Below are 13,021 nucleotides of genomic sequence, written 5' to 3' on the forward strand. Positions count from 1 at the left end.
GTTGTAGACTGATTTTACACTGACACCCTTTTTCTCTTGCAGCTCTTCTTGTGTTCACAACAAAGGGTCTTCATCCTTTTTGCTCTCCTCAGGCATTTTCTCCCTGCTTTTTTCTGCACAGAAGGCAAAAATCATTTCCTCCCTGCCTCTTCTTAGTGTGGCATGTTTCATAGCCGCATCTGAGCATTTCACATCTGATGCCCAATTGGTGGCAGCTGAGCTGGGACACAGAGAAAAATCCTGAATCCTGAAGCTCTAGAAAGTTGAAGCCTTTTGCCCATGACAGGTTCCTTCTTACACCCCACACATATTCTTACACTTAGTGAGTCCCGTCTTTTTTTTTTTTTTTTTCACTGTACTTTTCCACAGCTTTAACCCAAATTCAGAGGCTCTCCAAAACCACACATACCTCACCTTCCCCAGTCTCCTTGCCTAACAAACTTTCTATCAAGAAAGACCTTACCTTGTTCCCTTCCCTCCTGCCACCTGCTCTGCATGCACTGTTCCACCTTTCACCCCACACTGACTCCTCTCCTGACTCACACACAGCCACACTTCCCTTGCAGCTCACCAGCCACCAAGCTGGCCCCAGCCAGTGGAGCAGTTTCCATCTCACGGTTATTCAGGTCCAGCCAGTGACACATGCTTACAAGTGGCACATATTCCTTCACCCATCCCTCGTCCTCTTGCAGACTTGCTCTAACTGTCCATGCCTTTGCCTGCCCAACTTTCTTCACCTTTCTTCCTGTTCACTGCTGTTCTCTGACCCTGCACCCCTAGTTCAACGCTGTACTCTCTTCTCTGAGGCTGAAGCCATCCTCTTTCTCCAACAGCTGCCTGCACTCAGGAAGCCAGAAAGAGATCATCCCGTCCCACTACCAGGTGTCGAACCACTAGTGGAGATCTGCAGTGCCTCAAATAGGCCTGTCTTCAGTGCCTTACAAGCTTCCAAGCTGTGGTGAAGCGGATTTTTGTTTCGTTTTGTTTTTTTCTGCCCAGAGAAGTTATGATGCCCCATCCGTGGAGATGCTCAAAGCCAGGCTGGATGAGCCCTGGGCAGCATGAACTGGTGGGGGCAGCCCTGCCCATTATGGGTTTGGAACTTCCAGCCCGAGTTATTCCGTGACTCATTCTACGATTTTTCAATTACTGAATTGTCGCATCATTTAGGTTGGAAAGAGCCTTTAAGGTCACCTAATCAAAACACCACAGCACCAGTGTGTAACTGTTACCAGTTAGACTTTCATACTATCAAGTTTCATACACAAGTTCTACAAACCGGAGCACAGAACCCTGCTCAAACGCCACGGCAGGCAGGAGGAGCACCACGAAGGGGCTGGCTTCTCCAGGCCACAAGAGGCAAGAGGGGACTCAGCACGAAACCCAGCTGGCCAGGTCAAGGAAATCCTCGTCCCACGAGGAACCTCACGGGGCCGGTGGCGAGTGATCAAAACAACACAGCGCTGCTCAACTGAGAGGCGCGCTGCCAAACGCACACCTCCCCCCTTTCTCCCCACACCTCGGCCGCCCACGAGACGGGCCGAGCAACTCTGACGGCTGAGCGCCGCGGCAGGGCAAATTGAAGCGACCGGAGGGGGAGGGCGGACACCGGGCGGGGCGTCCTTGGCGGGGCGGGCGTGGACGGGGCGGTGCGAGGCCGCTGCCTCCACGCCGCCTCCGCTCGGGTGTTCATAGCCGGGCAAGGGCACTCGAGAAAAGCGGCTGGCTGAGCAGCTGCTCGCGAGTCGGTCGGGCAAGAGCGGGCAGCAGGAAGGCAGGCAGGTAGGAAGGAAGGAAGGACGGACGGACCGACCGACCGCTCGCTCGCTCGCTCGCTCGCTGTCCCCTGCTCGCACCTGCTCCGCTGGCACTCGGGGCTGTGCGGTGCGTGCTGCCGCCGCGTACCGCCATGGCGGGGTGCAGGCAGCGCTCCGGGCAGCGAGCGGCGGGAGGGAGCGAAGATGGCGGGAGGTGGTCCCCGTGCTGAGGGACCGCTGCGAGGGGTGGCGGAGGCCACGGGTTCTCGGGGGGAGCCGGCGGGGCTCCTGCAGCCGCGACCCTGGGGTGCGGTCCTTCCCCTCCCGGAATCTCTGCACCCGGAGGTCAGCCTGCTCTGCGGGTTCCCCCGGGATGGTGCTTTTCCCAAACAGTGCGAAGCTTGGTTGCTTGTTTGTGGCTTATTGCCCAGGGGGACCTCAAGAAATTCGTGAGAGGAAGCTCTGGGCTGCTTTTGGAGTTGTGCGTTCTCCTGATGGTCACAAATGTGTGATCTCGAAGGACTGTAAGTGTGTCTGCCTCTGGTTTTTGTCGCTTGATGCGCATCATTTCCTTCTGGAAGTTGCTGTGAAGTGCTCTGCCTTGCTACCTGCCAAAATATAATCTGTCTGTGGCTTTAATCATGTGCATGGGCCTCACTTCCCTCTCACATCTCTCTGTTTTCCCGACAGGTGCTCCGGAAAACAAGAGCTGCTTTGCTCCTGTCTGCTGCGAGTGTCTCGTAAACAGCATCCCATTGCCGGGGACCCCGCAGAGCTCTTGTTAAATGTGAGTCTTGTCCTCCTTTTCTGTATGGCATCTAGCCCATCAGCTGGTGAACTCTGTCTTGCAGACTCCTGTCTCTGGCCACACATCCTTCCTTGTGTCAGTGTCAGGGCACCTTCCCAGCTAAAGAAGGGAGTGGGGCTGCTTGTAAATTAGTTCGTGTTTTAGCTATTTTTCTCTTATGGCCTGCTGAGATGATGTTGGCAGCTTCTTCAGGAATTGTAGCTTTGTCTGGCATCAGACAGAATCCCTGATGCTCTGCTGGTCTGTGGTGAGAAGGATTCCTTGTGCACATGTGTCTGAAGGCTGGCAGGGTTATTCTGCTTTATGAAGTTTCCCAGCACTTCCCCAGATGCTTATCCTGTCACACTTGCAACATTCATAGGTAACAACACAGTGTTACCCTTACTCTATGAGCTGATAACCACTGTTTTGTCAACTCATACAGACAGTTTCTTTCTGTGCCATCTGCGGACTGCTACGATATCTTTGTGCACAGCTCAAACTTAGAAAACCCTTCTCCTGGGATGTCAGAGTTGTATGCTGTATGAGGTCAGAACACTGTCAGGCACTAATTAGAGACTGCGTATGTATGAGAGCAAATTGGCATCTCAGAACCTGTTAGTGCTTGCAGGCTTAATGCTGCTTGCTTGTAGGTAGGAAACAATATATATCCAATCAGGCTAGTTGGCACTTACACCTAGCTTTACACACGAGTGATTAAAACATCAGAGGGAGATGCATGGGAATAAGGTGGTAAACTCCAGCTTGTCTTAGGCTGACCAGCTGAGCTCACAGAGGAATTCCTCTGCTGCCCTTGAAGCTAAGACTGCAATATCTTAAGGGGAAAAGCTGTGGCACGATAAAGAACAGAAAATGTGGTGGGGGCAGATGCAGATGTGAATGGAGAAGGAAGTTAGATGGACGGGGGGGTGGGGGTACAATACAGAGTCTGTTAGTTGTTAGAGTTCTTGTGTGACAGTTATATTGAATAAAGTTGAGAGGACTTCCCTCCAGATAGCTTGTCCTATTAGGATTCATGGTTTAATTTCTAACCTGAACTAAAAAAATAATCATCATCATCATCAGAGAATAGTGGTAATTTCCCAGTAGGAGGTAAAAAATGGGAAATACAAACGAGAAGATTTAAAAGGCAAACTGAAAGAGGATATGTTACAGTTGTGAACAAACAGTTTTTGAAATAGTTACGTGGTTGTGATCCTCCTTCGTGGAAAAAAAATGGTTCTTTCTGCAAGGAATAGCAGGAATGAGGTCTGTGGTATGAAACATAAAACAGAGAGACAGCAGTGTTTTAATTCTTCCAACACCTTTTTCTTTTAATCCTCAATTTCTGAATTCATGTAACTGCATGAAGATATCAAATTTCAAGTGGGTAAATTTATAGCTCCAGTATTTGCAGTGGAAATCTTGGAAAATACAGTGATTCCAACAGAAAGCAAGAAGTCTTGGGTTTATAAGAAAAAAACTGTACTTTTAAATTTATGGAGGTGCCTATAATGTGAAAGCTGTGATACAGCTTTGTTACACGCAAAAACAACAGCATTGCTTCCTCTTCTGTATACCTGGAATGGGCTAGACTTATAAAAAGGTAAAGCACTGTATCGTTCTGTCTTATAACCAGACCTCTTTTAAAGGCAATGTTTTCATTTCCCTCTTCCTTCATGTTTAACTGCCTTTTTGCTGCTGAATTCTGTTCTAGCAGTTTCTGACCTGTTGTTTCCATGTCTGTTCTCAAGCTTAGAGTAAATATAAAGAGAAGACTCCCTTACACCAGGTACGCATGTGGAGATACCAGATCTAGTGGAAGTATTTCAATCACACAATCAATACAAGCTGTTTTCTTAAAATACTTCTTGAAACACGAGAAATGCAGCTTAATCTTAGGTTGGGTTTACTGTCAAGAATTGATGGTAGCACAAATGAAAATCAGTCCTCCCTTGGATACTACAGAGTAAGTCCCTTACTGTTGCTATTTGAGGTAACCAGCCAGGAGATTTTGTGGCTTCCTGCAGTGGCCTTATTGCTGTTGTACAAGAACTGCTTTTTTCTTGCCCTTCATGTCCTGAGCTTGCTGTGCCTTTTGCTGGCATGCTGCTCTTTGCCTCCTGTGCTGCTTGAGGTCCAGCAGTAGAAGATTCAGTAACTTCATCACTTGTGTCTGGCAGTTCACCCCTTTCTTTAAATGGGACTCTGCTCCTATGAGTCTCTAAGTAAAGTGACTCAGTGTGTTGCCTTGCAGTGAAGACAGATAATTAGTTAATTATGTATGTGTGTGACTGGTGGGTTTTATGGTTCTGTTTTGTTTTCATCCCAGTGGGACACTGCAGCTCCTGGGAAGTGACAGAGAGCTTGTTGTGGCTGACACATGTTCAATGGTTTGCTTCCAGAAATCACAGAATAGTTTCTTGTGGAATAACTGTTGTTGAGGCATATGTAAGGAGGAGTTGGTCTAACTTGACTTGTAGCTTGCAGTTGTCTGAACTCAGTGCAGGGCAGTGGAAGCTGGTAGAGGAGAAGCTGAAGGTTAGCTAATAAACAGCTGTAGCTAAACCCATTCCCCATTTCCATCTGTGACAAGCTACTCCAGTAGCTGTCTCCTTATGATATTTCCAAGTCATAAGCAAAGAAGACTGACCTGGGAAACTGCTGGTGTGTGGAAGAAAGCCATTAAAACACTGCAGTGTGGGCAGACCTGAGTGCCTCCTGCTGACAATAAGAGAGAAGTTTTACCGTGGTGTATCTGGACTTGCTGTTTTGCAGTCTGAAATTTCCCTTGCTTGCAGGTAGCTCCTCGTGCAGAAGGTTGCCATTGTGATTGCAGGTATTGTTCTGATCTCTGTGTCAGAACAATACAGACTTTCCTGTTACTAATGGCAGCAGTGAAATTTTTCTAGAGCTCACTGAATAGCACTCTGTGCCAGTTTTCAGGAAGGCTTTCCCTGCCCCGGTATGTCCACATCAGCAGATCGGTTGTCCATATGCACAAAACTACTACTGGGCTCAGCACTGGCCTCTGTTATCTTCTGCTTCTGAATCCAGGCTCTGAGGGCCAATGGGCTTGAAACCTTGTGGGACCACCTTTGTTATTCTTTTTAAGGCTTTCTTGCAGCAAAGAAAAAGTTTTGGGAGCAGGGGAGTTGAATGAAGTGTGGGAGCAGCATGCTTGCTAACTTTGACCATGGAATCAGTGAAACTTGAAGTACAATCTCATTCATGCCCTTTTTTTTTTTTTTTTTTTTTTCCTTCCCTGCAGAATAGAACCAAAAATCCTTCAAGTACTTGTTCTTGTAGTTATGTAGGACAGGAAGCTGGCAGGAGAGAAACTGGGAAACTCTGTTGTGCCTCTGGAAGTAGAAACAAGATCTGTGCTCTGAAAAGATGTGTTACTATGATTTATGTTGGAAGATTTACTTGGTAAAAAGCCTGGTAGTTATCTGTACTCAGTTGCATTCAGGTTCTTTCTTTCCCTAGCTTTCTTCTCTTACTGTTTACTACAGAAATTTTGCCTGGCTTTCTTCAAGGGGGTAAAGTTAGCCTCTCCTTGTTCTGAATATTCAGACTTTGATATTAATGTCCTGTTAATCATACAACTGTATTTCCAAAGATACGGTTTGTTGAGTTGTACATCAGCAGTTGTGTTGTTTTCAATCTGTGTCTGGCCTGTCATCTGTTTCAACAGCAACAAACTTAATCAGGCCCTTTATTCCATAACGAAGTTACTGCAAAAGGAAGAATGTACCAAGAGCATGTAATACCAATAGGCTCAGCAGCAAGCATAGTAGTAAAAATCAGTGTAATTCTTTCTGCTGGTTTTTTTTTCTTTTCTCTCCTGTGTTTTCACAGATCTACTGTGGATTTCTGCCACTGAATCCTAACAGGAAAAAAAAACAAAACAAAACCAACCCGTCAGTCTGAGGAGATTCAGTTGTAATGTATTCAGTGACTGTTCCAGTACCACTAGGTGAAGAAAATAATGGACAATATAAGAAAGCTACTTTTTTCCTTTTTCTTTTTGGGGCCTTATTGCTCTGTGGTGGATTCTTGCTTTCAGTTTTCACCCTACAGTCGTGCCCTTTTGAAACCTTCAGTGACTGTAGTGGGGTCCTGAAGGCTTCTGGGCCTGTGCTGGGTGTAATTGGATTGCTTTGCATTTTAATTGCAAGATCAAGGGCCAGGTTTCATACCGGCGAAAGACAATTGCAAAATGAGCAAATATGTCACCTTTTTTTATGTCGAAAGAACTGCCAGTTTGTCCAGTTTCTCATCTTTGGATTCCTGTTTTTGACAAGTGGAATGCTGATTAGCATCCTGGGTATTTGGGTCCCTGGCTGCAGCCCTGGTGGGCCCAATATACACCTCAACCAGACTAGCAGTTCTGATGAGGACCTCCAGGGCTGTGGATTCCTGTCATTTCAAATCCTGGGGCCTCTCATTGTGCTTACTGGGTTGTGTTTCTTCGTGATAGCTCACGTTAAAAAGAAGCAAAACTTAAATCTCAACGAAGAACCTTTGGGAAATGAAGAGCGTACTCAGAGCCCTGAATCTTTTCAGGTTACTCTAGGTGAGTAAATAATGTGAGAACTTTTAAACTTTCTATTTATCTATTAATATTTGTCTATTTCAGGGATTTACTCTGAGCGTTACATGTTTGTGCAGTAAGCATACTGATACTGTAATCTCCCACCAGACAAGCCAATGGGCAGGTTGCTTTGTCTTAGCTGTTTTCTGTGTAATCAGTTCGGTTGCCTTTCTCCTGAGGAATTAACCTGTCTTTTGGTAGCATCTGATTTATAATATGGCACAAATGAGTCCAATCTCACTTCCTTTCCCAGAAAGTGTTGCTAACACTCCAAATCACATGTCTCATTGTTTCTGTGACTGTGTCTAAGACTTACATTAGCCTGGAACTCTGACCTCCCCCCACCTAAAAAAGCAGTTCATAAGCTTTGTATTATATTTCTCTGAATAATGGCCACCTCTTCTATCAATCTTTAGATGTAATTGCAACATGGTTCTGTTAATTGTAGAGCATACTGTATTTAATGAACTATTAAGAGGAAATGATGCCCTAAGTAGTACCCTGCTGTTAATAAAGCATGAATTTATTCAATATATAGATTATTCTGATAACTTTCTAGTTCTGAGGAAGGATGAATGAGTAAATTATAGCATTGCTCAACTGTCATCTGTCAGGACTTGAAGTCCAGTAAGCAAGGCAGTTGCTCTTCTGTCTGTCAAACTGATGTACAGACCTATAACTTGATGGTCCTTGAAAAAGATGAGGGTTTATTGTCAATTTTCCACGATAAATCAAAGGGGCACGGAGAATCAGTCTGATTACTTTTTAAAGGCAGTAAAGCAAATTTTGTGGATTTCTTCCTTTCATAATTCCATCAAGGAGCGTAAAACTCGAAGGTTAAAGAGTGAGGACTTACTGACAGTCACCACTGTGCCAGAATGTGCCCCTGCCTAACTCAACATCTGTTATGTTCTATGACTTGTCAGTGCAAATTGCAAAATAATAATAATAATAATGAATGCCTATATGAATTATTCAAGCTCAGTGATTGATACAAACTTTATTTTTAAAAAACAAAAATGTAAGCTCCTCAAATGCAAAATCGAATTGACAGGTAAGCAACACAGTACGCTTAAAACTGAATTATTTATCTACAGTTTTGTGGTACTCATGTTAGTAGTGTGCCTGAGTAATTTGGCAGAGAAACTGTCAAAACATTCAAAATCACAGAATCATAGCGGTTGGAAGGGACCTCTGGAGATCACCTAGTCCAGCCCCCTAATAAAGCAGGTTCCCTACAGTAGGATGCACATGAAAGTGTCCACGTGGGTTTTGAATATCTCCAGAGATGATTTCACAACCTTTCTGGACAACATGTTCCAGTGCTCAGTGGTCCTCAAAACAAAGGACTTTTTCCTCATGTTCTCATGGAACTTCCCATGTTCCAGTTTGTGCCTGTTGTCCCTTGTCCTGTCACTAGCTATCACCAGAAAGAGTGTTCATTCGCTTGACCTCCCTCCTCCTCCTCTTTAGGTATTTATAAGCATTGATAAGATCCTCTCTGTCTTCCCTTCTCTGGGCTGAACACCCCCAGATCTCTCAACCTTTCCTCATAAGGGAGATTCTCCAGGCCCCAGACATCTTTGTAGATTGCAGATGGACTCCTTCTGAGTTGTTCTCTGTCTTGAACCGAGAAGCCCAGACCTGGGCACAGTATTCCAAATGTGGCCTCCAGGGCAGAATAGAGGGAGAGGAATCACCTCCATCGCCATGCTGACCATACTCTCTTTAATGCACCCCAGAATGCCATTCTTGGCATCTTCTTGGCCACCAGAGCACACTGCTGGCTCATGGCCAACCTTTTGTCCATGAGCCTTCTCCACAGAGCTCCTCTCTAGCAGGTCAGTGCAGGTGAGGGGCTGATGTGTGTGGTTATTCTTCCCCAGATGCAGGACAGTTCACTTGCCCTTGTGGAACCCCATTAGATTCCTTTCTGCTCAGCTCTCCAGCCTGTCCACGTCTTGCTATATGGCATCACAGCTTCTGGTGTGTCAGCCACTCCTCCCAGCTTTGTATTATCAGCAACCTTGCTGAGAGTGCACTCTTATCTGTTCATCCAGGTCACTAATGAAGATGTTCAACAACATGTAATCAGTAATCGGGGCTATCCATGACTCAAATGTTTTTTATTCTATCAGTATCTACTTCAAGGCTATACTTAGAAAATGCCTGTTTTAGATGCATGAGGAAAAGCCAAGTACTCGTCTGCTCTTAAGCTGAGCCAACAGTAGCTGTTGTCTTTGTACTTGTTTCTGAGGACAACCAACATGTAAGAGATTTGTCTCTTTGCTAAATGAATCACTTCCTCCCACTTAGTGGTATTTTCTAGAAGAAATATTCCGTTTACGATTGTGCTTTTTCTGGGGGGAACAAAACTTCAGTGTACACCTGCATTGCAGAATATAACAGATCCTTATGTAGCATCATTGCTTTTTGTCTTAAAAGTTAGACAAGTACCACTACCATAATTCTGAAGACAGGAAACATTCTGAAATTCAACTAGAATAGACAGGGGAGCTCAGTTTTCCAGAGGTAGTAATTGGTGTTTCTTTTTCATAAGGTGATGCTGTGTTGATGTTCCCACCTCCACCACCACCATATTTTGCTGACCCTCTGTCTCCAGCTGTGACACATTGTCTTATGTCAAGTGCTTCATCTGCACCTCCACCGTACCATTCCGTGTTCAGTGATGGGTAAGGCTGTTTTATTGTCTGTTTTGTTGTAGTTTGTTTGTTTTAAATCCAAGATGGTTTTTCAAGGTATCCAAGATTATGTTCGTAAATAATCACTGTTAACTCTATGCTAGGCACTATGAAGTTTTCTATTGCATCATTGAACTTCCTTTAGATACTTTGCTTTTCTGGTACTGAAATATCCTCGTATAAAAGAGGAGTCACATTCCAAAATATCTTTTACAAAAGTTAAACTTTTTAAGTTTATTACTGGAAGGGATGTCTGGTGATATTCTGTGGAAGGTTGTTAGTTTTTGTTTTTGTTTTTTTTTTTAAGCCTTAAACCTGTGGCCTTATTTAGATATTACTTGATTGGAGTTCTTCCATAGGCTGTCAAGAAAAGGTACTCCTCACAGCAGTTCCCCAGTGACATGGTAACTATGCTGCCAGATTTTAGGAAGCCTCTGCAGAGCCAGTGCAGTGAGCACTTCACAATACGTATCTAGATGCCCTGTGATGCTAGGAGTGCTACTTTAGTTTGTGTCCTGTTCTCTTGATGACTCCTTTGGAAAGTCTGTGCTGGCTTTCCCTGATCATTCAGTGACAGTGTGGTGTGACAGGATATATTGATAATGTGGAGGAATAGCAGAGAATGTTCCAGGGAGCTTAAAGGGAAGGTTGCAAACCCAATTTCATCTCAAGATAAGGAGGCTGTCCCATGCAGCCACTTTTCTACACACTGAGCATAGGTGACTTGCTCAATGCTGCCACCACCAAGCTTGTGCAGCAGGAGTTTCTGAATGAAGAGTTGCTTGCATCATAAGAATTTGCAGGGATATCTCCCTGTGGGATCCAAGCAGTGGGTTCCTATCTTGAGGGTGAAAGAGGCCGCATACCAGAACTAGGTAAGGCCAGGAGGTAGATGCCAACATACATAGAGCCCTCAACTTATTTTCATGCTCTTGATGATTCAGAATTGAGGACCTTTGGAAGGTCCTCTATGAGTCTTTTAGGACTTGTTCATCAGGATGTCCTTAGTCTGCAAGACTGCACAGCATATCAAGCACCATCACTGCAGCAAGAACCCCATCTGCCTAGCTGTGTTTGCTTAGCAGTAGCTACTGGGTTGTTTCTATAATAGCTTTCCGCTATACTCCAGACTTCTGCTCACAAGTGGCAAATTCCACAAGCATCCATACCAGCTGTCTGCCTCATGTCAGTACTTCAAAACTCTACCATCTTCCCCTGAAAGCAAGCAAGCACAACCTCAAAGACCTAAATGCCACAGGAGAAGGTTTGTGATAGCAGTGTTTATTCCTGTTACCATACTGTTTGAATCCATGTTTGTGCTTTTCTGCAGTAAATTCACACATAGCTTCAGTGCTGTTACTAAGAAGTGAGGTGACTATGCTTTATTCCTGCTCCTTGTGCAGAATTGTTCAGTGTAGAAATATACATGTGAGCATGAGATAGCTCTGAGAGTCAAACATAAAGAGTGAAGTCTTTGCTTTTCTTGGAAGCTGCTTAAGTGTAATATACTGAGGGCCATCTCTGAGGTGAGATGAGCAAGGTACCAGAACGGTGTTGGCGCAACTGAGATCCAGTTGTAATGGTCAGAGGAAGGTTGTGAATACCTCGTTGCTCACTTCTGCTTTCATTGTGAGCTTAGTAGTCCACTTGTCCAGTTACTTCTGAGTCTGTCTCTCAGCAGCAATGTAATTGCATATGTCTAATGTGTTGCTGGAAAACTTATAAAAACTCCAAGTTACCTGTAATTTAAGATCTCAGGCAGCTAGGAATTTTTGTTTTAGTTATGCAATTCTAAGTCTAGTAACCATTTTTACAGAAGAAGTGGAGAATGGACTGTGGTAGACTGCAAAAATGAAGATGCATTAGGAGTAAAGGTTCAGAGGCTTAATAGGATTGCCCTGTTAGAAGCAGCTAATACCCCTAAGTCAGGCTATGATGTGAATCGGAAGGGAGTGTTTGCTCTTTCTTGCTAAAATAATGGAATTTTTGTGTCATAATGAAACTCTCATGCCTATGTAAGTTGTTTCAGGGAATCCTAAAAGTTGTGCATTCATATACATTTATGTAAGTCAGGGGTAAGTTTCACTTGCTGTAGGAGGAACTATATTAACACACAATTTTCTGTTTTATAGAGCACAGTTTGCGGATGATCAAAGAACAGTTGCTGTTAGAGACGAAGAAACCATATACACAATTTCTGGGTGCAGTTCACCATTGGTTATCTCTCCAGTGCAGTTTTTCTTCTCTGAACCACCTCCAGGCTATGAAGAAAAAGCATCAGTGGAAAGTAATGAATACTCCCTTTCTTCTTCTCTTTCATCTTCTTCTGTAGTGACTACTGACACCAGCTCATAGAGGGCTGTCAGGTAGACCAAATTTTCAGATGAAATTGTACACTCAGATTTATGATCTTTAAATTTATTTACATTTTCTAATAAAATCAGTAACACTGCATTTGTCTGTTTTTTCATTAACAAGCATAAGTGAGGAGTTTGTGTTTTAAGAAATAAGAGATAATGCTGGACTTTTGAGTTAGTGGTAAGAAGGGATTCAGTTCACTACAAGAATGCTGAATGTTCATCTTCTTGTGTTTTATGCTTCAGTTTCTGTATTTAGTTCTTTATATAATGAAGGCAGAAAGTTGTGACTATTTTTTTTTTTTTTTTTGCTTATTTTAGTTAAACCTGCTTGGAGTTTCAAAGAAGAAATCATTAGAAAGTGTTTCTTTTTTTTTCTGTTTTTGTATTACTTTGTGGTAAATGCTTGTCTGCTGTTACTGATTTCATGTGTTCTCGAGAGCATCAATGATAGCAGTCTTAAAATATGGACCATCATAAGATGGGGAGCTAATATGCTGTGGAGACCTTAAGTGGTTACATCTTGGTCTGCCTGGTAATAAACACTACATGGCTTAATTTAGTCACTCTCTGGTCCTTGTGTGAGTATAATCCACAAGAAAATAACTTTTATTCAGTGGAAGAGTCCTGTGGCAGCATTGAGGATGGTTAATAGTCTAATACTTTAATTATGGTAATGACTGATTTCAGGGAGATTATACTACTGTTGTATATTGTTTGTGGTGTACACAAGCAATACCAATTAACTTCAAGGATGAGATCCACTTAACAACAGTATCTTTCAGGAGCAAACATTATTTACTAGCTAATGCAAGATACTA

General features: G+C 43.8%; 1 protein-coding gene across 1 annotated transcript; it reads left to right on the forward strand.

The window, feature by feature from the left end:
* Window positions 1-1,700: 1,700 nt before the first annotated feature.
* Window positions 1,701-12,730, forward strand: TMEM171 (transmembrane protein 171). Its single transcript, XM_042825804.1, has 5 exons — window positions 1,701-1,782; window positions 2,448-2,544; window positions 6,406-7,123; window positions 9,702-9,834; window positions 11,976-12,730. Exons 3-5 carry the CDS (start codon window positions 6,493-6,495, stop codon window positions 12,196-12,198), a joined length of 987 nt encoding a protein of 328 aa, XP_042681738.1. The 5' UTR covers window positions 1,701-1,782; window positions 2,448-2,544; window positions 6,406-6,492; the 3' UTR covers window positions 12,199-12,730.
* Window positions 12,731-13,021: the final 291 nt, after the last annotated feature.

The sequence above is a fragment of the Centrocercus urophasianus genome, unplaced genomic scaffold (genome assembly GCF_019232065.1).
Source record: "Centrocercus urophasianus isolate 14NV4802_14NV808 unplaced genomic scaffold, USGS_Curo_1.0 seq_25, whole genome shotgun sequence".
In the NCBI taxonomy this organism is placed as follows: Eukaryota; Metazoa; Chordata; class Aves; order Galliformes; family Phasianidae; genus Centrocercus; species Centrocercus urophasianus.

Excerpts from the sequence above, each read along its gene's own strand:
- TMEM171 (XM_042825804.1), top strand. The coding sequence starts at position 6,493 with ATGTATTCAGTGACTGTTCCAGTACCACTAGGTGAAGAAAATAATGGA. Across the intron at positions 7,124-9,701 it reads ATCTTTTCAGGTTACTCTAG|GTGATGCTGTGTTGATGTTC; the intron begins GTGAGTAAATAA and ends CTTTTTCATAAG. Across the intron at positions 9,835-11,975 it reads CATTCCGTGTTCAGTGATGG|AGCACAGTTTGCGGATGATC; the intron begins GTAAGGCTGTTT and ends TCTGTTTTATAG.